The sequence below is a fragment of the Triplophysa rosa genome, linkage group LG20, assembly GCF_024868665.1.
Source record: "Triplophysa rosa linkage group LG20, Trosa_1v2, whole genome shotgun sequence".
Taxonomy (NCBI): Eukaryota; Metazoa; Chordata; class Actinopteri; order Cypriniformes; family Nemacheilidae; genus Triplophysa; species Triplophysa rosa.
In genome coordinates, this window is record NC_079909.1 from 6079235 (window position 1) to 6106538 (window position 27304).

The window sequence follows — 27304 nt, forward strand, 5'->3', positions numbered from 1 at the left end:
GTTGCTCTTACAATTTGTTAAACCTGAAACGTATATGAATGGTCACATTCCTAACGTACATTATCTTTCAAATAGCAATAGATTATCCCTCGAAAGTGCAGGCTGTGGCTTGTTGTGATGTTACATACTTGTGACTTCAAATGAATTGGGTTAAAGGCATAATAACTAGTTCTTTCTGTATAATGCCTGAAGGGAAATGCTGGATAACAATGGAGAATTCTGTACGGCATGTATAGTGATTTGTCACATATTTATAGTGAAGGAATGTTACCTTATATGAGTCTTTTACTTGAGTTTGATCATGAAAACGAGCCAATGAGGAGCCTTGCTTTGAAGCAGCTGTCATGACGACGACTCGTGTCCATCATCTACATACTCAGCTAACTCTGTTTGTGTGGTTCAATTTACTACGGTCTGCAAGGCAAAAACTGAAGCAAAACAACCATTTTCCAGGGAACCTGAAACTATTTACGCTATTTCATAATGGTGCCTCTGGTGCATTAAGATCTTGAACTTTGATTCAAGCCTATTTATTTCTTGGCAAAACCTTTTTTGGTACATTTCTAACAAAAAACAATATATTAAATATTATCTTAAATTAATAACGGAAAGTTTTTGTTCAGAATTTAGTTTTTAGTTAATAATTTAGTTTTTCATTAATATCTAATGACTTTAGTTGGTTCAACACAATGTAGATGGATGATGTCAAATTATTTTACTTTATTGTGTTTAAAGCTGCAGTCCGTAACATTAGCTTCTATTTCCAATGTCTGTTTGAAACTCCGTACTTAAGCTTATGGAGGTTTAAGGAAACTGATGTTTTTTTTTTTCATGTTAGGTACTTGTTCATTATTTAGCAAAAAAATACGAATTGCACCTTTAACACATTTTCAAACTAAATTTTCCTATGTTTGTCCTAGTTAATTCATTGAACATGGTTTTTAAATTTATTTTAGAAGGTGTTGATGAATTTTTTATAATAATATTCTTGTCTTATTGTAGTCCGAAATGAAATCTTTCCGAAAGCAAGCCGATCATAGCACCAGCCTTTACAACGTACCATCAAAGTGAAACACCATTAAGAGTTATGAAAGAACCTTTGCGAATCTAAGTAAATGGGAAGTCAAATTTAGAAGATTGTGTTGTATTAGCTTGTTTATTTAAGTAAATCGGACATAAACATTTTTTTTATTAGTGTGTTAAATTTAATCCGTTTCAAACAGATCGGCCTTTGTGCAACATGAAAGAAAAAAAAACATTAGATGAATGCACTGGTTGCTCTATCATGTAATGGAGAAAATTGAAAATTTAGATTTTTAAGCATTCGTAGAGTTTTATTAGTCAATAATCTGATCCCAACGGGAGTTTTCCCTTTAATAATGTCAATTATTAAAAAGTAAGTTAAGGAAAATGTTAAGCTGACTTAAGTTTGCCCACTGGCTTTATGCATTGCCATCACAACTAACAAACGCATTACCTTTATTAACTTCTAAAGACAAACTTATTAAAGATCACAACTAACAAACATATTAACAAACGTTTTGAACGTATGCGTGATATTGAAGCCCGCTTAATCTTTTAACCTGTATGCAATTTGTGTTTCGACACTTTTTACTGTGCTTTAAAGCTCCACTCCCCAAGAATACTCTTTCTTTACAATATATTCTCTTTATTAAACTGCTTTTGAACAACATCTGGTGAATATGTTCTGATATAGAAATTTCATTTATGGAGGAAGGAGCGCAAACAAAGGCTTTCTGTTTGAATGGCTTACTATGTTGTTATTTGAAATCATGTTTGATCTGGACAATTTGTACTTGAGAACAATGATCAGGAGACACACGCGTTTACGTGATGTGTCGTGGGAGGCGTTTGCAGGTGTCCTCGACTGTTGGTTAACAGAAGTGTAGTAGGGGTTTGCATGTTCAGTTTGAAGCTGTATCTTCATATCAAGCTGTCGCCAGAGTGTTGTGGGCGGTTACATAATCAAGACTTGCAGTTGAGATAATTGCGCAATCATAAAGAAGCATTGAAATGGTTGTATAATGTACACTTTACTCCCCCACCCCATCCTTGAAAATAAGAATGCCAAAACTACACCCGTTTACTTGTTGCAACAACGCACTTGTTTGTTGAGAAACTTGAGTATCGTGGAGAGAACGAGCACAACGGTGGAAAGGGTTAAGCCCCGCTGGTTTATTTCGGGCAGGTGGGTGGGGGCGCTGAGGAATGTGCCTGAGGTAAAGTGATAATCTGCACCCTGGCAGAAAAATAATGCCAAAGTCTTTATAGAGCGTCAAGGCTGGAGCGGTTCCAAAGTCTGACCTACTTTCACGAATCAAACTCGTATCGCAGTTGAAAAGTCACATAAAGTAAACTTTCGCCTTTATGATTCAACCTGACTGTTCTGGCTGTTTTCCATGTGGTTCGGGAAAATGGACAGATATCAAAATGAATGTTTATCTTGTGTTTAATGGCGATATTAATTAATCGTGTATTAAGGCAAGCTGCCAAATCTCTCTAACAGCTATCTGTGGCTGCCATACAATGAAACTGAATAAAGAAACCGATTTATTTAGTATCAAAGATGACACGCTGTAATCATTTGCACAGTAAGGAAATGGATTAAGGAAAGGATTATTTCCATTGTCCGTTGGCTGCCAAGTATTTGGATTGAATTCACCGGGCTTGATTTGATTTGCCTTTTTCTTTATGACGGACGGAATGCAGTCTTTTGAAAATGAGGTTAGTCAAATGAATCTTGAGAGTCGGCTGGGTTTTGTGCCTATGCAAATATCCCGTCTTTATTCCTGGTGTCTACGTTGAGCCAGGGGTCAGGTCTAGATAGCCACATTGTTGTTTTAGTGTTTCGTTTGGTCACGATACCAACATTTTCGAGTGGATATTAAATGTTTTCCAATTATTCTTTAATACTAGTCAACATTCAGTGTTTAAAAGAAGGGCTGTCAATAATTAATCGCATCCAGAATAAAAGTTTGTATTTACATAATATATGTCCGTGTACTGTGCATGTTCATTTTGTATTTATAAACGCAAAAAACTACACGTACCTGGTAATTAATATGATATGTAAACGTTTATAAATTTGTAAATTTTATTTTTTCTCACGTGTGTACATGTTTTTGTGTTTTAAATACAAATTGAATATGCACAGAACACAGACATATATTAAGTAAACACAAACCTTTGTTCTGGATGCGATTCATCGCAATGAATCATTTGACAGCCCTACTTAAAAGAAAAAGCGAAAATGAAAAGCGAAAGATACAAATGAACCGAACAATATTTGATGCATTTAATTTTCACAAAAGTAAATGAATGTGTGCAAATGTGCATATCTGGCATAATCTGTACAGCACACATTTTATATAATGCATTCGAGGCAGAGATCGCCCAAAAACAAGACATCTGTCATGACATTCAAAACCTGTAGGACTTTAATTGTGTTAAACTGAAAAGAAGATTGTGTTCATACAATGGAAGTCAATGGGGGTCAATGTTGTTTGGTTGCCAGCGTTCTTCAAATGATCTTCTGTTGTATTCTGGAGAAGAAAGTAAGTCATACAGGATTGAAATGACATGAAATGATGACTGTATTGTAATTTTGGGTGAACTGTCCCTTTATTGCTGTTTTGATGTTGCTGACGTTTGACAGTACTTTAAATGCACTCAGTACAACATCACTCCGTAGGCTATTTGAAATCCATGTATAGCGGTATATATGTGTGTTTATGTACCCAGTGGTTTGATGTAACTTCCTCTTCCTGTTAACTGACTTTAGAGTGAAATCAGACCTTTTGTGGATTGTTTTGTTGCTCTTTTATTATACAGCCATTTGTTTTAGTATTTCCTAAACTGTTTGGTTTTTGCAATGCTCTGTACGTGATAAAATAAAACCGAGAGGCGGTTTGATCGGTTCTAGATGAGTCACGTTGAAAGCCTCTGGATAAGGCAGATAAATGCACACAGCATATATACTGAACGTTCTGTATAAACCTGCCAAGCCGCTTGCTGGCAACTGTTAACATTCTACAGTTAGGGCCCTGTTTACACCTCACGCAAACATGTGTCTCAAACACGTCCACTCGTGACTGGATTTTCAAGGAATGGTATCTGATTTCATTACTGTATGCGTCACGTGTGCAGTGTTTCGTGCTTTATCAACAGTCAGTAACACGGTTTCTTTCAAACGTGCTTAAATTAAAATCCAACCACAAATTCTCTGTTTTGAACGTCAGGATTAGAGGAAGTTGTCTGTGCGTGGCACACATGATCCGTGCTGATCAGACATACTGAAGATGTGACTACCATAGTTGGACAAAATAGCGTTATCAATGTCTTTGTTCTATTGAACACAAAAGAAGATATTTTGAAGAATGTAGGAAAGCAAAGTAGGAAAGCAAACCGCTCTGGGGCACTTTTGTCTACCATTCTCATTTTTATATGGTGACAGAGAACGGTTTGCTTCTTCCAATTGTCTTTCTCTGTGTTCATCAAAACCAAGACATTTGTACAGACGTGGAACATCTCGAGGGTGACTAAATGATTTTTGGGTGAACCTGTTACATGACTGCAACACAAAATAAATATGTTGAGAAATGTCTCTGTGGTTTTGTGTCCATTGATGCAAGGAATAAGCGGTCATTTACAGTTGTTCGGGACATATCGGTCCTCACCTAAGTGTTTGCATACCTCTGAATATGTTTTGATAACATGTTGGACCCCATTTACATCTGTAGCGCTTCCTGATGTTTATTATATTAAATCGTAATACCAAATGAAAACATGCCAAATGTTTCTTTGTAAACTGTTTATTCTTTTATCATCATAGCAAATGTATAATCTCTGTTACTTATCCGATTGATTTCATTGCACTTAAACTAGTTTTTAAGGTACTAGTGCTAACCTTTTCATACATCTCTTTACCAACTAGACGTCTCGCTTTCAGTTCTTCTGTTATTTATTCCTCTCACCATATGCACCACTATTGTACCCTCATGTCGTGATCATATATGAAGGGGAAAAGGTATTTCTGCTTTCGCAGCTCTGTAAAACGTTACACGCTCCTTCCTCGGACTCAAAGCTCCCGAAGCAAACGAAAAGCAGAAGTGTCCTTTGATGTCTCGGCTGTAAACGGGAGCAGCAGGGCAAATGGAGCCCAGATGGACAGTAAAGAAAAGAGCTCTTTAAAAATTCATCACACCCTCTACAGTCAGTTGCCATTTAGTGGTTTTAACATTAAACATTGATTTGCACACAGCCGATAGGGGGAGGGGGTGGGGAATGGGAAGGGGGAGTGACCATTAAAGGTACAGCGCTGATATAATGATTGGACACGCATTTATCTTCTCATACATTTATTAGTAGCTGGGGTTTTTCAACCGGCTGTCCACTGTGAAATAAAACATTCAGAATTTTGTTTTGTGTACCTAAAAAAATCATTTTTAAAGTTAATAATGGCATTCGGTATCGCAATAAAATGAAATATTCTTGAACGGTATTTATAAATTTGTATTTGTTTAAAATTCTCAATTCTATTCGTGGTTTTTGCTTGTTTGTGTAGTTTTGTCGTCGTAGGCGCAGTTGTTTGCTTCTCCTGGTTCCATTCTTTGTTTAACAAATAGTTTTCCGACCCCATGACGTAAAACACATTGGTACCCTCATTTGCTTAATTCACAGATTTGTTTTCACAATGACCTTTTATCACTCTGATGTTTCATTCACTTCTCAGAAATTAAGTCATGAAAAGATTTGGTCAATTTGCAAGTGTACCGACTCCTGGCAGTACACGACACGTCAAGGACAAAGGCATCTGGCCCTGACAAAACAAATGGAACAATTCAAAGTCCCTTTTTCGATTACGTTTGATGCAGATATTAATTCGTTACGCGGCCAAAGCTATCTGCGCCTGCCATAAAGTGTGTTTTAGATGGATTAAGTGGTATCAAAAATGACACGTTCTTATCATTTGCGCAATAAGAAGGGGTTTATGCCGCTTTCTGTTGCCGCCCAAGTTTGTGGTTTTACTCCGTTGGGTGTGATTTGATTCTGTTTTGTAGGGTTTAATGCATGCTTTTGCAAATGAGATGTAGGCAAATGCTGGATTTAGAGAAAGCCTGATGCGACTGATTTGTTTCCATGCAAATCTCCCTCGTGAGGCTTCCAGGTGCTTCAGGGTTTTTAAGATGTCTGCTACGAGATGAGATCCGCAGGATTTCAGTTTTGTGGATGTGACATTTTCTGTCAAAACTTGAGATATAAACTCCAGAAATAAGAAAAAAGTTTTTATTTTATTTTAAAAGAGAAATATTCATGGGCGTGACCAAAAGCGCACACATTTCTGGGAGACATTTTTGAGCATTTCTGTGATTTAAAATGCAAGCAATTGAGTGAACGCGAGTTCATCTTTTGTTTAAGCAAAGCTTTCCGAGCTTCTGATGTAAAACATATCAGTGGCTCATTTGCTTAATTCACAGATTTGTTTTCGTGACAGCCTATTATCTGTCAGCTGTTTCGTTTACTTCCGTCTCAAAACGCGGAGTCATCAAATGACGTAGACAGCGGCTAATGCCGCAACAGTCGGCACAAACACGCTCCCTCTTATTCATGTAGACGTGACATCATGTGTCTTTTTTTTCGCTGCAGACAGACAGATCTCCAATAGGCAGTTCAAATGGCTTTAATGGCACAGACGACTCGCTTGTGTCTGAACAAGGAGAAGCCAGCATGCTGTAGATAGCAAGTGCTGTTATGTGGAGTAGATTGTTGCTGGATGTTGTCCAGGCATGGCTGATGTCCGGTGGAGTGCTGTAGACATCGAGCCAGACATCCCGAGACGCACAGGAATGTAAACAAGGATGACTAAAGATCTTGGGCTAGGCCGTACACGTCCACAGAGAATGGCATTCTCATATGGTTACCGATGCTTTTAAATGTACACGGCCCCATAGTGAGATAACAGGGGGAGGGTCGTGAGTGGGGGTCGGAGGTCGGACGGTCGTCCTTTTTTCTAATTGATGAAGGTGGACAGGCCTAGAGCAACAGGAAGCTTGAGGGGTTCAGGGTGCGACATATAACTGAAGCGGTTACAATAGCAAACGTAATGTGATACAGAGCAGACAGCCCCTCCCTTCTGCTCCTCTCTCTGTCTCTCAGAGGAAGTGTCTCACATTTAAAGTTAATTGTGTTACATAAATAGCTCGATATCTGGGCAGATTTTTGTTGGTTCTCACTGTAAGGAAAAAACATCTGTAGTTAAAGTATATAATTGTAGTATAAAACTATAGTTTTATGGTATATAAGCTGTGGTTGCCAGAAAACTTAAACAGGAAACATGTAAATAGGTTTAAAACGGAAAAGTACTGTAGCAAAATGTTATGCATTACAGCTAATTTTTACAATATTTTACAATTCGCTAGGGCTGTTCAAGGATTGATCGTGATTATTCGGATCCGGAATGAAAGTTTGTGTTTTCATAATATTTGTCTGTGCACTTTGCATATTTATTTTGTATTTATTAACATGCACATACATGTACACAATACACATACATGTATATATTTAGGAAATATTTGCATGTGTGTATTTATATTTATATGTAATTTAAATTATATATAAACATTTATTCATTTTTTTCTTAAATATATTCATGTATGCGTTTGTGTTTATAAATACAGATTTATAATGCACAGTGCACAGACATATATAATGTAAACACAAACCTTTATTCTGGATGCGATTAATCACGATTAATGGTTGTTTCTATGAGAACTATAGTTTCATGACAAAATCTTGTATTCGCTGCAATTCTATTAACTTGCATAAGAATATACAGTACAAAATGAAATAATTGTGCTCTGTACCTTGTAACATACACATAACCACCATAATACAGGTGGTTAAATGGATGGCATGATAAACCAAAGTTCATTGCGAGATCACTTTCCATAGATTGTTGCTAATACTTGTATAGGGATTGTGCGCAGTGTCATTGACACAAACATAAATCCCCGTGAGGGTAGCAAAAATATGTGACGCAAAAAATTAAATGTGACATAAAACGCCTTAATATACGTAACCGTTAACAAACATAAGAAGAACCATGGTTATTTAAGCGAAATATCATCTAAGTGAAATCACACAGGGATTTATAGGGAAGTTTATAATGGGGAAGAACATCAAGGTACATCAAATCACAAGTGCATGTTACATTAAATAACCTGTCCTGTATCTAAATATCTTGTAATACTTCTCCATCTTTGCAGAAAAACGTCCATCTTCATCGTTTACTTTCATTGTAAATTTTACTATGACTTGTATTTTTAACTTAACAATATTTTACTGTAAAAGCTAATCATACATTTCAAAAGCTGTTAATTTTTACAATATTTTACAATAATATAAAAAAAGCGTAAATACATACACTTAAATTGAATGTTCTGTACTATATTTTAAGTTAACCAATTTAAAAGGTTTTTAACTGTAGTATTTTTACATTATTTTTCTTTTAAAACTGTTTATTGCGGTTTCTTTGAATCATGAGTCTCAGCCGGTGCTTTATGATCAAATGTTTCATGGTGGTGTAAGCAAACTAGCTAATTTGCTTTCCTACAAAGTCATCAAAAGGAAACAAATGCCTAATGGCCTTAGACGTCTGACCTTCTGTGAGATAGTCTTGCTATCATGTAAATAAAAAATAAATTAAATGTTGATTTAACTAGACTTTTACATTTTCTGAACAAATGTTGAGTTTTGCATTGGCAAACACCACTGTCATGATGCTGGGGGTTGTGGCTGCATGCCCGGGCAGTGGAGTGTGGTTGTTAAGGTCTTCTGAGGGTTTTTAGTGTGTTGCTATACGGTTTTTGGGTGTTCTGGTTGGTTGCTTTTATTGTCCAGATCCCAGTTCCGGTTTTGTATGTTGTGGGTCAAACATGTTAAGATGTCCCCATCAAAAGAAATTACACAATTGATTTTACGTCCACAGAAGGCACATTAAATGTAAGTAAAATGTCTACTTTATGGTTTCAACTAAGTTTTTGGAGAATAAAATGTCAAAATTTGGTCGAAATAATGTTAGATTGTCATTCAGTGTTACAAACATGCTTATTCTGACTCGTACGTATTAAAAGGTAAAAAGAATAATGGAGCATATTACATTTTATTGTGCTTTAAATGAGTAAAAAAATTATTATTGTCAAATGGACAAAACCTATAGGATAGTGGCAAATAAAACAAATGTAAAATTACAATTAATTAGCATTTGGGGTGAAAGTAGTTAGTCTTTTAATATGTCATAAATAGATTTTTGTTATAAATATGGCTGACAAGAATGTTACACGGAATGACATTTTAGTGGCGTTTTCTGAAAATCAGGGGAAAATGTAAGATATTTATTTTTTGCTCAGAAAAACAAAAATGCAATTAAATCAAACGGAAAACTTTTCCTTTTTTTAACCACAACAATTTAAAGCAGTATTACACTTATTGTTTTTATGCTTAAACCCTTTTTCGTCTTTGACCCATATCCGTGTCTGTAGATATGGATTAGGTCCCTTATAGTGAGTTCTTGTTATGTCCAATGTTACATTTTTGTTCTTTCTGTGTTCCTGTAGCTCAACTGGTACAGCGTTGCGTTTGCAGCACAAACATCATAGGTTTGATCTCCATAGAACACATACTGATTAAATATCTAGCTTTGGATAAAAGTGTCTGCTATATGTATGAATGTGGTTTAATGGATTTACGTAGCAGTAAACATGAACAAAATCTCTTTCTTCCATTAGTACATTCGAAATTCTCAGTTTGAGTTGCAATTAATCAAGAATTTGAATAATCGTGTTGGCGTTCAAGTTTCGGGTTTGGGTTTCGTAATCCATTCTACATTGCCTGCAGGTGTTTATGATAGGGTGTGGTTTGGTTAGAAGGGTGTGACCCCAAACCCCCCCCACCAGTTTCTCTCAGTATTACAGAAACCAGAGTCCCTTCTGCTCTCAATGCAAACCAAATCATTCAAATTAGTAAGTAGATTCAACAGGCTTCTCTATAGTGTGCTCTTCCTAACGTGTTTTCGTGGTTACTGCCTTTCAATCGACCTCACTTGTTTCCGGCCCCCCATTGTCGTTTGCCTCTTGAGATGATTGGCAGGTGTGATGCGCTGCTGTTCCTATAGCTCACGTGTCATCGGGAACACGGTCTCGATGTCCGTAACAATGGGTATCCAGTTCAACGTTTATATAATCCCATATAGATGACCCACACAAGCTTTGTCTTCATTTTGTTTTATTTAATGTGAATTTGTGTGACATTGCTGCATGTTATATAACACATATTGTGCTTGTAATTATTTATAAATCCCATTCTTGGAAAAAAACGTTGGGAGTTTGGACTGGAGTGTGCAGGCTCATTCACTTTCAGCCATTAAATAGTTTTGTGCCGTGTTTATTAAACCTCGAGTTGTTACCAAGCAGAGAGAGAAAATAAACTAACGTTAATATGGCGTTACTTTGATGTCTGTCGAAATTGCTCAGTAAATGTACCATTAAAACATCAAATTAATGTTTGACGCATATATTAGTTACAAGTTAAACATTAACATCCAGCCGAATCGTTGGTACTTTTCTCCACCCATCATTTGAAGTGTAATGTCTGATGGCTCCCCCTCCACCCGCTTTAAACAGATAAACAGATGTGTTTCCACAGCAGTAAAGGGGGGGGGGCTCGGGGCATATCAGCAGAATTTGGGGCAAACAGAATTCGGGTCTGCAGCTGTCCATTGCTGTGAGCTGGGGCCCCTGGGAGTCGACTGGTTCCTCTTTACCTTCCGTTCTCACTGTCTGGTGATTATGCTGGCTGGTGTCTACGTTTCAACCGATGTCGAGAGAACCTGTTATAGTTGTTTATTTTTTGACAATAAACCTGATTACCCTTTGACAGTAATGCTAGGGTTGGGGAATCAAGAACCAGTTCTTATTCAGAACTGGTTCTTTCAGAAACCAACTAAATCAACGCTGGAATTCAATTATTATTGACAGTCTTGATCATGTATTTGTCCACTCATGTAGCTGGAATACAATACAAGAATGTTGATTTACAGTAACTCTGAGTTTCCAACTAATACTTGTGAGGTTGTGCGAACGGTTTTTACAAGCTCAATATATTTCACAACATGCGGGGTGAACGGCTTCTGCTTGGAGTCTCCATGCGGTTGTGTCGTATTTACAGTAGTTAATACATTCTGTACGGCTATTCAGTCATGAATAGTGAATCTACAGTAACATGCCGAAAAAAATCTTAGAAATCGCATAAAAAAACAACCATGGTATTATAATTATATTAGTATAACCATAGTTTTACTGCTAGTGTAATGCTTCCAGGATTGTTTCTGTAAATCTATAATAAATGTGCGGTTACTATGGTTTTACTACAAATAAAACCAATAAACTATGGTTACTATATAGTTAAACTATGATTCATTTTCATAAGGGTAAATTGTGAGCTTGCTGTCTGAATTAAATGTGGTAATAAAAAGACTGAACACTGCAAAACAATAAGACAATGAATTGAAACATGTCTTTCTGTATATAAGTATATTTCTGTGAGTATATAAGAATATATTTACTAGGGCTGCCAAATGATTAATCACGATTAATTGCATCCAGAATAAAAGTTTGTGTACTGTGCGTATTCATTTTGTATTTATACAAACAACATACACATGCATATATTTAAGAAAAATATAAAAATTAATAAACTAGGGCTGTCAACGTTAACGCGTTAACGCATGCGATTAATTTTTTCAAATTAACGCGTGAGAAAATATTTATCGCAATTAACGGAGCATCCGTTTGTTTTGACATTCTTTGTCTAGCGTTACATTATGTAATCACGCTCTTATTCGTGTACAGGCTTTTAAACCACTTAAGCGCGATTTGAAACAGTTGCTTTGACGCGTTCAATGGAGATAGACAGCTTCTAAACTGTGGGACGCGGCAAAACGCAACGCGAGGTCCAGTCTGGTGTAAACAGTCACGGGCTGAAGGCTGCGTCGGTGAATCTCTGTCAGACAGCGCATCCGTGTTAAGTTCTCTTTCGTGCTTGAATGGATAAAACCACACAAGATTATGTCAGAAAGCCCGTTTTGTCTAGCATTTTCTTAAGCACAGACTTCAAAGTGTAAAATAAAATCTTAAATGAATGCAAAGAGTTGTGAAAATGGGAGCGCGGTGACGGTCAGATCTGCGAACTGAGACAGCTCTTAAAGGGGCCACGCTCTTAAACGTGCTGCTGTGACTCCTGTCACTAATGTTAATCAAAGAACAAAATAAAAGAAATCAATGTGATTTTGTAGCTTTAATGAGAATTCTTCTGCATTTAATTTATAATTTAGCATTAATAAAGACTGTAAAGTGTCCTTCAATTCCTGTATGTTTCCTACATGAGCTCTCAATTATACTGTTGAATGGCTATAATTCATGTTAAAATAATCAATTTAATAGAGACATCAGTTACAGTACTAATATCAAAATGCTAGCTTTCATAAAATGATGCTGTTAAAGAAATATGTTGTTTCTACATCAATTTAAAGATTAAATGTGAAATTATTAAAATGTAAAAGTATATTTTAAAATATAATAGTTGTGTGATTAATCCGATTAATTTTTTTAATCGATTGACAGCACTATAATAAACACATTTTTTTGGCAAATATAAATTAATACATGTAAATATTTCCTAACATGTATGTGTATATTTATGCGTTTATAAATGCAAAATTAATATGCACAGTACACAGACATAAATTATGTAAACACAAAGTTTTGTTCAGGATGCGATTAATCGCGATTAATTGTTTGACAGCCCTAATATTTACAGATTTTTAAACTTCCCAGATATAAAAACCTAACATCAAATAAAGCTAAAAAAATAAAATAATTACAATTGTAATTAAAATAATATCAGCTCGCCACTACAATAGATGATAAACGTAAGAGACAATGTTAATACAGACATAATACAAGTATATAAAACAGTATACAAAGCCAAGTTTATTTTTTAAGAATAGAAAGAGTAGAACAGAGATAGAAGTCAGAACTGATCGGTCAGGCGCTGACGGAAGAGATGTGTTTTCAGCCGGTTCTTAAAGATGGCCACAGAATCTGATGATCTTGTAGCAGCGGGCAGATCATTCCACAAATGTGGAACCGATCCAGAGAAGGTTCGTGAGAGAGATTTTTGCCCTTTTTGGGATGGCACCACAAGACATCGTTCGTTTGCAGAGCGTAGGGATCTGGTGGGTATATAAGTCTGCATTAGCAAGTGAAGGTAAGGGGGTGCCGAACCAGTGGTGGTCTTGTAGGCCAGGAGCAGAGTCTTGAATTTGATGCGAGCGACTACAGGGAGCCAATGTAACTTAATGAAGAGAGGAGTGACGTGCGCTCTCTTCGGTTCATTGAAGACCACTCTTTCCGCTGCATTCTGGATCATCTGTAGCAGTTTTGTTGTGCAAGCTGGAAGTCCAGCCAGTAGGGCATTGCAATAGTCCATTGCAATCTTATCTTACATAATTATGCCTCCTTAAACAAACCCTCTAGAAAAACTAAAAGACATACCTACTTAGATAGATATACTTAAATCCTATAAAAACGATAATATTCTGGCAGCTGGGGCACCAGAATAAAACATAAAATACTTATTTTGTGACGTAAAATGTTGTTTTTTTCATGTTGTTTTACACTTATCTTGTAAATTTGCAGTCGGTTTCTGTAATTTTACATTTTTTACCTTTTTTATATAATATTTTATATACAGTATGTATGCCTTATTGCAATATCTATGAAAATGCTCTGTCAAATTTGTCTTTTGTATTTCCTCTTTTTGTTTTTACCAATGAATCATACAATGGTTACAAACTCCATACACCGGTATTTTAAATCAAAAGGTTAAATGGGTGCAATACCCCCACCTACTACGTTGAAGTGTTGCCTAGATACTGCCTCTGAATTATTTACCATATTATCGTGTCATATTTCAATAATCATGGTTATTAATATTACAAGTATTGTCAAAACAGGCATATTGTGACACCCGTCAATTAAATCATTGTGATTTATCTGAATATAAACCAGAATTGTTAAACCCTTTACAATCCTCATCATTACATCAAGACACTGTTACAAAGACTTGGGAGGCTCTAATCGACTCTGTTGGGCAGCTGATTTGAAATACGTACAGAGGAATTGTGGGTAAAACACAAGGGAGGCACTGATAGACGTTGTGGAAAAGGCAGGGAGTAGAGGGCAGTTATTTAATAGATTTATAGCTTGGTACTTCTCAAAAATGCACAGATCCTGTAATTGACCCTCTGCTGGCCTCCAACGCTACCACTGGGTTCACTGGACCCTCCCCCTGCCTGGTGCACTCACAGGCGACTGCAAGCATGCAAGCAAGGCTAATGAGACCTCAGCAACAGAGGAAGAAAGTGAGACGCTTCCGTGAGAAAGAATGAGACGATTATCGCTTGTTGTTGCTCGGATACAGTCACTGGTGTTCCGGTGCATGATTAAATAGCTTGACCTTTTTTTGACATATGATGTGGCGTGTGTTGTCAATAAGATCCTTGAGGCGTTTGTCAGTTGCATAGTGAGCTTGTTTGGTTACAAGTTACAACCAGATATTTCAAATAGAGTTTGAAATTAAAAAATCCTCTTTTATGTTTTGATGCACATGCAGTTTTTGTGTGTTTATTTACATATGTTACCAAGATTGTAACAATACAAAGCAGGTTGAAAATCAGCTAAATGACACTAACGGTATTATTAAATCGCTTACATTAGTGCTCTATTAACATATTTTCTCTGTTTGTGTTTTTTTCCATTTGCAGCTCTATGAACTGGATAATGACCCAAAGAGGAAAGAGTTCTTGGACGATCTGTTTAGCTTTATGCAAAAAAGAGGTATGCATGCACAATTTTTTATGCTAAAAAAATCACTCCATGATGTCATGAAGTGTGCTTTATGATCCAGACCCACCCAGACTCTGCCCCTGACATTAACATCAACACTAGGCTCATCTTTGAGAGTGTGTTTTTATACAATCATATTGCATTTTCCATAGTATGTGTCATGGTAAAGCTGGGCTCTTGTTCTTGATTGTACACGTGTGTGTTTAACGTGGGAGTGTAAACATATGTATGTTTCATGATTTGGCCTTGGAGCTGTTGTCATCCAAACCTGCTTGAACCTGCTTCGTATGCCACATAGAAAATGTTGTCTGACATCTGTTACATGTCTCGCTTGTACATAAATTTATGGCCTTGCTTATAAACATGCCTGTGTATGTCAGCTTCCCTTTGTTGGCTAAAAACAGCCAAAACTTGACAAATGTGACCTAGTAGAAGACTAATATCATTGCTTTTGTTGACAAAATAAATGCATTTGTTGAGGGAACCCTTCGTGCGGGTGGCTAACCTAGTTGCTTGTTTTCCTGCAGGGACGCCGGTGAACCGGATTCCCATCATGGCCAAGCAGGTGCTGGACCTCTACATGCTGTACCAGCTGGTGACGGAAAAGGGGGGGCTGGTGGAGGTCATAAATAAAAAGCTGTGGAGGGAGATCACGAAGGGCCTGAACCTACCCACATCCATCACCAGTGCTGCCTTCACTCTCAGAACACAGTACGTCCACAAACACCTGCGAACATGTGTAGATCCGAACCCAGATATGAGCATCTGCCGTTCATATGCCTTAATTGAAAAACAATGTAGTGGAAGGAGTAGTGAAGGCTGAAAGATAGTAGGAGTCCCACAGGGGTTGATGCTTGGGCCTTTACTGTTGTGAGCTTAAGCAAGATAATTAACGTGCGAGACTGAAAACAGAAAATCATTTGTTGTTCTTTCGCCCCTTCTGTAGATACATGAAGTATCTCTACCCGTATGAATGTGACAAGAGGAGTCTCAGCAACCCAAACGAGCTGCAGGCAGCTATCGACAGCAACCGACGCGAAGGACGCAGGCAAGGCTTCGGCGGCTCACTCTTTACCTATTCGCCCAACGGAACGCCCACAATGCTCTCCTCGCCCAAGCTCACAATGCCACAAATGGGCATCACCCTGCCCAGCAATGGTGCCTTGCTCTCATCCCTACAGAAAGTGAAAAAGGGTGAGACCTTTGAAGAAGAAACGTTGCTCTTATGATCTACAGTCTGCTTTTTTTTTAATGTTTCATCTCTCTCTCTTTTTGTCTGTGTAGATGATGATGGGATTCACCCACGTATACCCGTGTCTCTGGCTTCTCACTCTGTAGCAGTGGCCCAGGCTGCGCAGGCGGCCACCATCGCCCAGATGGCTGCGCTGGAACAACTACGCGAAAAGCTAGAATCCGGCGAACCCCCAGAGAAGAAGATCGCCCTCCCGCAGGAAGAACACCAGCGGCTTCTGCAGAGAGCCTTGCAGCATAACCTGCTGGCCATGACAGCACAGATCCCAATGAACATCCGCATCAACAATCAAGGTACAGATAAATGGGCTGATGGGTTCTGCCATGTTGAGATGAAGGCAAAATTTTCCACTTAAATACTTGCCGCCTGTCGTTTAAAAACATGAAATATTGTTTGACAACTTCTGCAATAAAAAACTAGTTTGATTTATGTGCTGAAAAAATACATGTTGTATAATGATTAGTTACTGGCAAAGTCACAAAGTTCCCTCATAATTGTTGTTCTTGCTGTGGTTTAGTCCTTTCACATAAACGCCGACCTGATAAAAGCACCTGTTGTATCATGTTTGATGTTTCAGGGAAGACATGCCTCTGGAATATACAACTTAAGTTCCTGAGGTCATGAAATTAGCTCATTGTGTTTTCTAGTGAAGTGCGGTCAACCCCTTCACACATTATCATTCACTGGTAGTGTCTCTTGGTAGGAACAAGCCCGAAATGTAACCACAGGCCAACAGTATTACTAGCATGTGGATTTACAGATCAGTGGTTCTCAGGTGATATGCCAGCAGTCACTGACATCTATAGTGAGTCACTGCCATTCTCGCTTTCCCACAACATCAATTCTAGTACGGTTCTGACTCAGCACTGTTCTTGTGAATGGGAGAAAAGAACATTTACCATGTGCACTGATTGGATCATAATTCACATCAGTGTGTGAATTACATTGAGGAATTAACTAAAGAGTTGTGGTGTGAAGGATTTGTCATTAGAAAACCGAAGGTGTTGACCCAGTTTAAACCTTTAGAGATGAGGAGACCTGTAGATGTTGTCTCGTGTGGGGAATCCCTGCCTCCACGCAGGCAGCAGCGTGACTTCCTTTATTGGTTGGCTGCGTTAGAATGTGAGGTTTTGCCTTGCTCGGAAGCTGAACCAAATGCAGAAAAAAAATCCCATGCCACTGCACATGTACTTTTTTGGGTTGTTTTTGAACTCTTGAAAGTTGGTTGAAATTTGAAATTGTGGTGAGACGGCGCCCCCTGGTGTAAGCAATATATTTGTATTTTACAAATATCTAAATATTCTTAATGCAAGATACCTTTACTTGAAGAAATAAATATTTGAAGTTAAGTTTATGCTTGAAACAAGCCAGAATATCTGCCATAAGTTGATTTATGTTTGAATTGATTTATGTTTCATTTATTAGTACTTTACTTACTCCATTGGCAGTTTTTTAACATAAGTGTGCTACATTTTTACATGTTCTTTCAAAAAGCAAGTTAATATTTTCAAAAAGTTACTTTTTTAATTCACTTTGCCTTTCAGATAAATCTATCTGAATTTAAAATGTTTTAGATATTTGTATTTCAAAACAAAACAAAATACTTAGAAGTTTATTATTCTAAATTGTATTATTCAAGTGCTCGACAAAACTAGAATGAGAAAAGAAATGAAGTACATTTGTGATAAAAATAACCAAACATGGATTTTAACCAAATAACCAAACGCTGAAAGTTATTTTATTTTTTGTAGCTTATTTTAATGTTTTTTTTATTAAAATATATTAAATATTAAATTATTTATAACAGTTACTATACAGCATAAAACAAATACAAATATAATTTTGAAAGAAAACACAAAAACGCACACAGCTGGCAAAGCCAAACACTTTTTTGCTTGGTTATTCTTAGGCTTGTGACCGATAAAGTAAAACTCGTTTTTGTATTCAAAATATTGCATTTTCGGTTTACAATACACACATGAAATCATTTGAAAAGTGTGAAGTACTTCTAGTAGTTTTCATGAAGGTTAATTGGTTGTGTTGTCATCTGACAGAGAGCAAGCCAGACTCCGCCCTCAACCTGACCACCAATGGTTTAAACAGCATCAGTATGTCAGTGGAGCTCAATGGAGTCGTCTACACTGGTACGGAGTCATTATTTATGTATATTCAATCTGTACCTGCAGTTTACATTTATGCATTTGGCAGAGTTCTTCGCTTTGTGACCGATCTCTTTCCGTTTCCTCATTTCAGGCGTTCTTTTCGCCCAGGCCGCGGCGCCGGCCTCTTTGGGTGCAACTAACAAATCCTCCGCGGGCAACAGCGGACCTCATTCTCAGTCTGTTCTCCACACGCCTACCTCATCATCCTCAAACAACCAATCGCCTTAACACTTCAGACTCTCCCTCTCAGTGCAAAACCAAAGCCAAAAAACCTCAGTTACTGCAGAAGATATGCCAAAAATATATAGAAACAATGCAGGATTACATAAGCAGTTCTCAACTTGAAGTACACTAGCTCAGGTCTTTTATTTACACTCTCCTTTGTTCAGGAGCCAAAAGAAATAAAAAAGACAGAGTTTATTATAAAGATGATGATATATAATGTATATGCAAACCTGTGAATAATTTATTTCTCTTTCTGCGAGCACACTGTCTGGCATAAACGGAACGGCCGTAGGATTCTGCTTCATGGGTTTTATCGTCTCTAACTGACGAGAGCTTTTCATCTTTAGGAAAAACCGTAACAATAGTATTATTGTTATAACGTGTGATGCAAACTGCTTAAGGGTCTGAATTATTAATATATTATTGTACCTGTTTTTTTTGTTGTTGTTATTCTTTATGTATCTGCAGTGCCTTGTGAAGGTTTTTCTTCAGCACAGTTTATAGACATGCTGACGGTGACAGATGGACACCTAACTTCACCACTAACACAATTTGGTCTGAAGTTTTATTTTACTTTTGAGTATTCACCTCTATGGATTCCCATCTGTTATGGCATCAATGATCTTATCATTAATTGTGAACAATCAGGGTAAAGGAGCTGATTTAGTAGAAGTTCAGCGTGCATTTATAGATGTTTGTTTTATGGTCAGCTTTACACAACTACTGGTGTCGGAATGAAAACCGCTGTAGTTTGCCTGCTTTTTTGGACCCTAAAGTGGAAGACTTTTTGGTCTAAAGTGGAAGTGAAAAGAGATCAGGATGTTTTACTTGCATTAGGGTAGATTTTGTGTCGCTCTGTGGTTTTGGCTGACAATAATCACAGTTTGACTCCACTTTAAGATTTACACGCACAGATCATCTTGCATTCGATTTCTACACTAACTGCTTCGTGTCTTTCTGCTTAACATGTTTCAGTCCTGAATTTTATTGAGGGGTCCAATGATGCAGTGCTTCATTTTGAAACGCCAGCGCTGTTGTTGGTTGTCGCAGTGTTTGTACAGCAAGAGTGTGAGAATGATAGATTTGATATCAGGTGTTTCTCTGAACAGTGTCTCGGTGAAGAAAACCTCTCCTGTTAGAGATCAGGAGGATGTGGCTTTCTCTATAATATTGCATCACATCCTGCAGGGTTGTTTTCGATTGATCGAAAGAACCGTGTCAAGCTCCTCTAGCATTACACTGTATGCAAGGTCAGAAATGCCTGTTCGGTGGGGTGACAGAAACGGGGTTGTGTGATATGATGTTGAATATGAATCTGACATTTTAAGTTGGGCAGAAGAGAAGTGGCCTTACTTTGATCCAAAACATCTTCCTGCTGTTTTAGTGTTTCTGAACTTGAAGTTAAATGCCTTGATCCCTTCTCATCCGCACCAGAAACAGTCTGGGAGTCGTTGTTACCGTTTCTATCCGTATTTTTATATTGCAAATCGTAATGCATAAGCACACCTCAACATATCATGCCTCAAAGTGAGTACAGCCAGAATCTCTCTACCTCAAAAACACATTCAATCAGCTAAAAATCATCAACTTTTTGTGTCACGTGAATCAAATCTACTGAGCTGTCATGTAGAACGGAATTTCTTAGGTAACACTTGAATTGTGAATTTAAAATGTTGAACTTTCTCTTTAATGCACGTTCTTAAATGATTTCTTACGTTTCATCTCTCTTTATTACACGGCTCATTGGAATGCTTGATTCTGATTGGCCAGTCGCGACATTCGTTATTCCCAGATAACAACCTCTCAAAACTAATAACGCACGGTAACCCGGATGCGTCATTTTGACAGGTTTTTTGACAAATATAAATATGTCTTTTAATAACATATATGACATTATATTTACAAATGATTGAACCAAGTTGCCTGTTCGTGACATTTGAACGTAATTTCTTACCTTAAAACTAAAGTAAACGGCTTTTCCTAACGGAAGGTCTGCATTCGGTAAAAATGAGCTAACAAAATATTTCAAATTCAAGTCTATTTTTTCTCATGTGGCAAGTAGCCGTGTAATAAGCAGGATAATGTACAAGCAGCCGGCTGTTATCGTGAAATAAGACCCTTCAGTCTGATCGCACTGCCGGGGCTTTTTTCTGTGATGACAACCGGCTGCCTGTACATTATCCCTTACTTAGAATCCTGTCAATGACCGATGATCGTAATGTAACAGTACCTTATTGTTGATGGCCTTTAAGCAGTGCGTTTCGATCAAAGATGCCGTTGTCTTTTTTTGAAAAAGAAAATACTGTTACCACGCCGAGTAAGACCTGAAAGGTGTCCATGAGAGGGCTCAGTTTTTGCTCAGATGTGATGACTGCCTTAATGTATGCAAATTTTCCCCAAAATAATAGTAATATAGCATGCTAATGTAGGCAGGTTTATTGCAAGGACAACCAACATTGCTGTACAATAAAACACGCAAGCTCGTGTTTTAGCTTTTATTGCATAGCATATGCTTTGATAAGGCTTTTTCACTCTGTCGAACTTAACGTCACACTAAAAGTTAAGTAATTTCACTTTCATTGACAGCAATGAAACTTAGGTTTTACGTTAAAACAAGACATTTGTCGTCTTCTCAGGAAATACACTTCTACCTCTGGTTAAAGAGATACAGTATGCTCATCTAGTACTGTGGTCACAGTGCATGTAACTTTTGTTCTACCTTTTTATAATGGAAATACAAAATATTTGCCTTGGCACACTGACTCGAGGTTTTTTATTTAACTTTAAATTGCAGCTGCAATAAATATAATATAGTCGTTTTAATTTTTTTGTTTTTTTATCTGAATAGCCCTTCTTTATGTGAGTGCTTTGAGTTTTTTGCTTGCTTAGTTTCAAAAGAAATAGAAAATTGCTCCTATACGCAAGAATGCGATGTGGCGTTCTGTACATTTTCTTTTCTTTAAATTGTGTAATGTCAACCTCTTGACCGTTTCCTCTAGGGGTGAAGGACAAAGACAATCCTAACCTATTTATCCTAATCTCTCTTTGTGTGAATAATTAACTTTATTTTGAGAAGAAATATATCGATATATAATTAGGGGGAGGGGTGTCCAAAGAATGTCCACGTAAGTGCTGATATGGCCCGGAATATCACGGATCGACTATAGATTTTAGACGAACTGTACCTTTCACTCTGAATCAATTGTTGTAACCTCCCTCGACACACATGCAAAACAAATGTAGTAAAGACATTTTTTCTTTTAAACAAACAATGTTCTTTTGACTAATTCTGTGACTTTTATATGTTGTAATGTAGCCTACTGGTAATTCCGGAGTTTCAGTTTGGGTGTGTCTGTTTTCTGATGTTTAGAATTTCTTTGTTTTGGAAAGATGTTCACGTTGATGAGTTTTGTTGTCTCTTGAAGTTTACATTTGATAATTGTCAAGCATCAGATGTTTCATTGTTTGATTTTCAAAATTTGAGGTTTCCAGCTGTATACAAAAACATTGAAAAAAACAATAAAATCTGATTCTGTTGTAATGAAGTGCATTTTTTAATTTATTTAAAGGGTTTTGCGGGTGTCATACATGAACACCGTGTATTGCAATAAATGGGTCAGTGGTGTCAGACAGAGAGTTCAGATACGGATGAACAAACAAATGTCTAAAGATAAAATCGTCCAGGAAAATGTTAAAATTTAAGTAGTAGCCTACGTGGTAATATTGGGAGTCCTTACCTATTATGAAAAACTAGTTATTCTGCAAAATGACAGTGAAAGATGCTAACCAATGTGAAGGTATATTATGTCAATTATATATATTTTTAATACTGTAAGTTAGGTAATTGGTGAAAGTGCAGAAAGTCAAAACTACTTAATCTTTCCTCAATCATTATGTATACCTAAATGATCATGTTTACTGTATGAGTATTTTGAATACACATACAGGTAAATATTGTCAAGTTGAATATCGATTTGTCTTTTAATGTGGTAATCATGGTGGTCTACATTTCTCGGATCTAAGACAAACCTGTTTAGCTCCATAAAGACCTTCCCACAAAACTGTAAAACACGCCTTGCATTTAAACTAATATGGTAATGCAGAAATGAAACGTAAAGATTGTTTAAACCTTTATTTTGCTTTAATAACTGCCTTTTAAAATGAAATGACATTTAAATATGAAGCAATCGTCACGTTTCTACTGTTTGTATCCGAAGCCCCGCCCACAGTATGAAGCGTGTGCGCTGATTGGTTAGAGCTTAAATGCGTTTTTCTTCATTTTAAACTGTGCCAGTCTGGAAAAACCGCGACGTCACGGAACATATTCATGAATATTAACCGGAGTGTCGGATTATTGCTATTCGTGAGCGTTTAAAGCGCTTATGTTTGTTGAAGACGTCTTTTAATCAGGCCTAGCAGAAAATGAGACTTCGCTCGAGAAATATTTTGAATGAAAACCCAACGACACCCTCCCGCCGCCGTCGAGCCGCTACAGAGCTGGATGTAACGTTACCACAGACTCCGTTGGCCCAGACACCGGTCAGTCGTGCTATATTAACGTTAGCATGTTTATTATTTCTGCATGTCTTTGAATCTGTTGTGCGTGTGTTTCTTCATTTGAAATGCTCCGCACGGGCCTGGTTAGCATGATGCTAACAGCTGCGAAGTTGACTGAAGACGTTAGGTTGAGAGAGCGAATTGAACTGCTCGACTTCAAAAAGATTTCGTCAAAATAGCATACTGATAAACACTAAATACTAAGTATGACCATGTAAAATGAATGATTACGAGTGTTAATAGGAGTGCTCAAAGTTGGAAGTATCAATTTGCTGATAGGCGGTATGATGTTCCACGTAGCCAATAGGATTCCAGAGTTGTTTCTCGGCCAATCAGCTTTTCTGTGTATTGTTGAGGAAGGAGCACATGGGTCTTGAGGTTTTGTTCTAGCAAATGCGAAGTATTAACATAATATTGTACTTAGTTTATTTATAAAATACACAACCTAACATAATATTTAGGAATATACGTTATTCTAATAAAAACTTTAATTTAGGAACCTGTATTTTAATATTTTTAAGTGTTCACTTATTGACTGGCTGTCATGTCTCCCATATGTCTTGCTGTAGGATGAGAATGAGGTAGACGTTCTTCAGGACTGCTCTAATCTGGACCCCGATCATGTCCCAACAGCGGCCAAACGTCCACGCATTAAACATGGAAGGAGAAAAGAGTTATTAACTGATGACTGTAAAGGTAATTTAATCACACGTGACATAAATGCATGTTCCATAAGGGTCTACTGATGATGATGTAACAGCAGGCGTGATCTTTTTCCAATATCTCAAACTTCAGAATCTGATTTCAAGACACCCCTTCGTCACCTCCGGGAACGACATTCTTCATTAAATCCTGCCGCTCGAAGCCTTTATTCTCCTGCCGTGCACTTCCTCACACCTCCAAAAGACAGTGAGTGCAGACACAGAGTAGAGAAGAACAGAATCAAGACTAAGTTTAGCATATTTAGCAGCCTATTGACAGTCAACACTGTTGTCAGTTAGTGTCAGAAGTAAATAAAGGCAATGTTACCTTTATAACACTGATACTGTTTGATAGGTGAACAGTCCACCTGTGGTGCACTCTTCAGTCCTGAACACCGTGTGTTTGGCTACAGTGCCGTGAGCCCTCTCTCAGAGGATGACGAGAACGATGAAGTCTTCAGCCCGTGAGTCTCTTCTATAGACCATTTTGCTGGACATAAACACCACTGTTTGGAGTCGCTTCCTTCTTTTGTATAATAATTCATATAATTAAGTAATAAACATGTTTGTTTAACATTGTGATTCAGTTGTAAATGTTCAGTTGGTTGTATTTAGTTTTAACATTTGTGTAGTGTTAAAAAACTGAAAGGGAACTACTCATTCCGATGCATTTTTATATGCTTTTTATGTCAAATGCTTGTTTTGTCTTTAGTTTCACGTTTATCAAGAACATACCAAACCGATCACAGCAGTCCAGACCCATCTCAGCGGTGCGAGACATTCCACCCAAGACCAGGAGCACACCTGCTTCTACCCTTGTGCTTGATTTGGTGAGTGTTATATGGCTTTTATTAGGCGTTCTGATTGGGTGCAATGTGTGATTTGTGTTGTGTCACTCACAGCGCTCCGTGTTGACAGACAAATTGACGGTTGCTGGAATCTTGTCATGTTGCGACTGGTTACGTTGCAAAACTTGTGAATGTGTTTTTATGGGTATCTGTTTTTTGCTTTCACCTTTGCTATTCTGTTAGTAATTAAAGTGTAGGAGAAGATCAGATTGATTGTGGCTGATTGTAGATCTTAATTTTGTATGATCATAGGATGAAACCCTCGTATTCAGTTCACTCAATGTGATTCGTGATGCTGAATACACATTCAACACCCGCTTTCAAGATCACAAATACAAGGTTGGTAAATCTATTACGTTACCTTCAAAATGATATGCGAAGAGATCATGTTTCTTTCGAAAAAAATGTTGAAATAGCATAAATCCAGTAGTTGGCTGTTTGTATTCAGAAGTTTCTTTTAAAGGGATAGTTCTCCCAAAAACGAAAGTTCTGTCATCATTTACTCACCCTCGGGTTGTTCCAAACCTGTGACCATTTCTTTGTTCTGCTAAACACAAAGGAAGATATTAGGGAAATGTCAGTAACCAAACCGATCTCATCCCCAATTGAAGTATTTTTTTTACCTACTATGGGAGTCAATGGGGGATGAGATCAGTCTGGTTACTGACATTCTTCTAAATATCTTCCTTTGTGTTTAGCAGAACAAAGAAATGTATGCAGGTTTGGACCAATCTGAGGGTGAGTAAATGATGACAGAATTTTTATTTTTGGGTGGATTGTCCCTTTAAAGCGAATAAAATGTGTATCATTCATAAAGTGTTTTGTCACAGGTCTACCTGATCCTCAGGCCATATGTGAAAGAGTTTCTGCAAGCCATGACGAAACATTTTGAGGTAAAACAAAGAGTGATTGTTTGTCAGGGGTGGTTGCCAAACTCTGATTGTTGTACATGAATGAATATATTCTGTTTGTTTTCTGTTTCAGATGTTCGTTTATACCTCTGCTAAGAAAGAATATGCAGAAAAGATTATGGACATCTTGGACCCTAGCAAAAAGTTCTTCAGGTGAGGCATGTGCTGACTGCAAGCAAACATTCAGTATCTCTAAGTGTCATTCTACTTTGTAAACACCCTCATACTTGTTTTTATTGTGCAGAACAATTTATAGAAAAAATCATGATGTGAATTCCTGCACCCCCTAGCGGCACCGAATAGAATTGTAATCTGTTTATTTTGTGTTCTGACAGAAGTAAACACAACTCACAAGTGACTGAATTTCCTCTTAAAGGAAAGAATGAAAGTATCAACCTCTAATTACATGTATGTGTGTTTTTTGTTCCAAGACATCGTTTGTATCAGGACGACTGTGCTTGTGTGCTCGGACACTATATTAAAGACTTGAACGTGCTGGAGAGAGACCTGTCGAAAACCGTCATCCTAGACAATGCCCCTCACACTTTCCCTTACCACGTACGTCTGTCTTTACTGCACGATGTGCAGGTTTTTGTAACATGTAAAAGAAGGTGTGAGTTGATCAGACGTTAGTCATTTCAGTGTGAATATTGTGTGTTTGTTTTAAACAGCTGATGAATATGATTCCCATAAAGAGCTGGAATGGAGACAAAGAGGATCGCGAGCTGCAAAAACTCATCCCGTACTTGGAGAAACTAGTGCAAGCGGTGAGTGTTTGAATGAAATATGAATCCGTAAATTTCTACATGTCATGTTATGATAATCATGATGATTTGAGTTTGCTTATTGTGTTTGCAGGATGACTTTAGAAATGTTCTGAAGAAGAGAACTGACCACTTTCACAGGCTGCTTACTGAAGACTGAATCTTTGCATAAACAGAAAGTCAATTCACAAGCTATATGCTAGCTAGAGCTAAATGTGTTGTTGTCATGATGGTCAGCTGGTGTTCTGACTCTCTCGTGCAGATTAGGGCTAGAATCTTTAATTTATTAATAAACCTCGATCTTTGTACAGGTTTGTGCTATTGGAGTTTTTTTTTTCTTTTTGCATTTTACACTGTAAACAGTGTTGATTCATTTGTGTTGTGCATCGAAGGCTATTTTAAGGTATTTTTGGTATTTTCAATAACCAATAAAATAAGAAAAACACGTGTTTTTCTTTAAAACGTGCATGTCTACGTATTTTGTGTTTGAAATTAGAAAGTGGTAAATTTCAGTTCATAATGTCTCATATTATCTGTGCTATTAACAAAAAATTGTGCTCTCAGATTTGTGGTTTTTGTTCAGGATGCATAAAGGTGTAGTTCAACCAAAAATGAAAATTCTGTCATCATGTGTATCACAGTCTTTTGGTTTCCTACATTATTTAAATGATTGTGTTCTGTAGAAGAAAGAAAGTCATGCATGTTTGAAATGACAAGAGGAACAGTAAATTATGTGCTAAAGGGATGAACTATCCCTTTAAATTGCCAATCACATCAAATGAGGCAAGTATTACGTTTCACAAATGACCCAAAGAGACACAACACAGATCCTAACTTCATCAGGGCTCCTTTCATGGCCCTTTATTTCATACGTCACTTCTCTCCACCATCTCCATGGCG

At 37.3% G+C, this 27304-nt stretch overlaps 2 protein-coding genes across 5 annotated transcripts in view; both read left to right on the plus strand.

Moving 5' to 3' along the window:
* Positions 1–22155, plus strand: part of arid3a (AT rich interactive domain 3A (BRIGHT-like)) — a 38309-nt gene extending 16154 nt beyond the window's left edge. For all 4 annotated transcript variants that reach the window (XM_057362526.1, XM_057362529.1, XM_057362527.1 and 1 more), the window contains exons 4-9: positions 14903–14975; positions 15512–15695; positions 15931–16178; positions 16269–16529; positions 18291–18380; positions 18490–22155. In XM_057362526.1, coding sequence (XP_057218509.1) covers positions 14903–14975; positions 15512–15695; positions 15931–16178; positions 16269–16529; positions 18291–18380; positions 18490–18626 — 993 coding nt within the window. In that variant the 3' untranslated portion in view covers positions 18627–22155. The remainder of the gene's footprint in view (positions 1–14902; positions 14976–15511; positions 15696–15930; positions 16179–16268; positions 16530–18290; positions 18381–18489) is intronic.
* A 752-nt stretch (positions 22156–22907) lies between these two features.
* On the plus strand, positions 22908–26870 carry ctdspl3 (CTD (carboxy-terminal domain, RNA polymerase II, polypeptide A) small phosphatase like 3). The gene is made up of 11 exons (XM_057362173.1): positions 22908–23162; positions 23750–23876; positions 23976–24089; positions 24237–24345; positions 24594–24711; positions 24982–25068; positions 25560–25622; positions 25714–25793; positions 26072–26198; positions 26312–26407; positions 26499–26870. The coding sequence occupies exons 1-11, from the start codon at positions 23046–23048 to the stop codon at positions 26562–26564; spliced, it is 1104 nt and encodes a 367-aa protein (XP_057218156.1). The 5' UTR covers positions 22908–23045; the 3' UTR covers positions 26565–26870.
* Positions 26871–27304: the final 434 nt, after the last annotated feature.

Coding starts and splice junctions, on each gene's coding strand:
- ctdspl3 (XM_057362173.1), top strand. CDS start 23,046: ATGAGACTTCGCTCGAGAAATATTTTGAATGAAAACCCAACGACACCC. Junction 25,623..25,713: donor CCATGACGAAACATTTTGAG/GTAAAACAAAGA, acceptor TTTCTGTTTCAG/ATGTTCGTTTATACCTCTGC. Junction 26,408..26,498: donor TGGAGAAACTAGTGCAAGCG/GTGAGTGTTTGA, acceptor TTGTGTTTGCAG/GATGACTTTAGAAATGTTCT.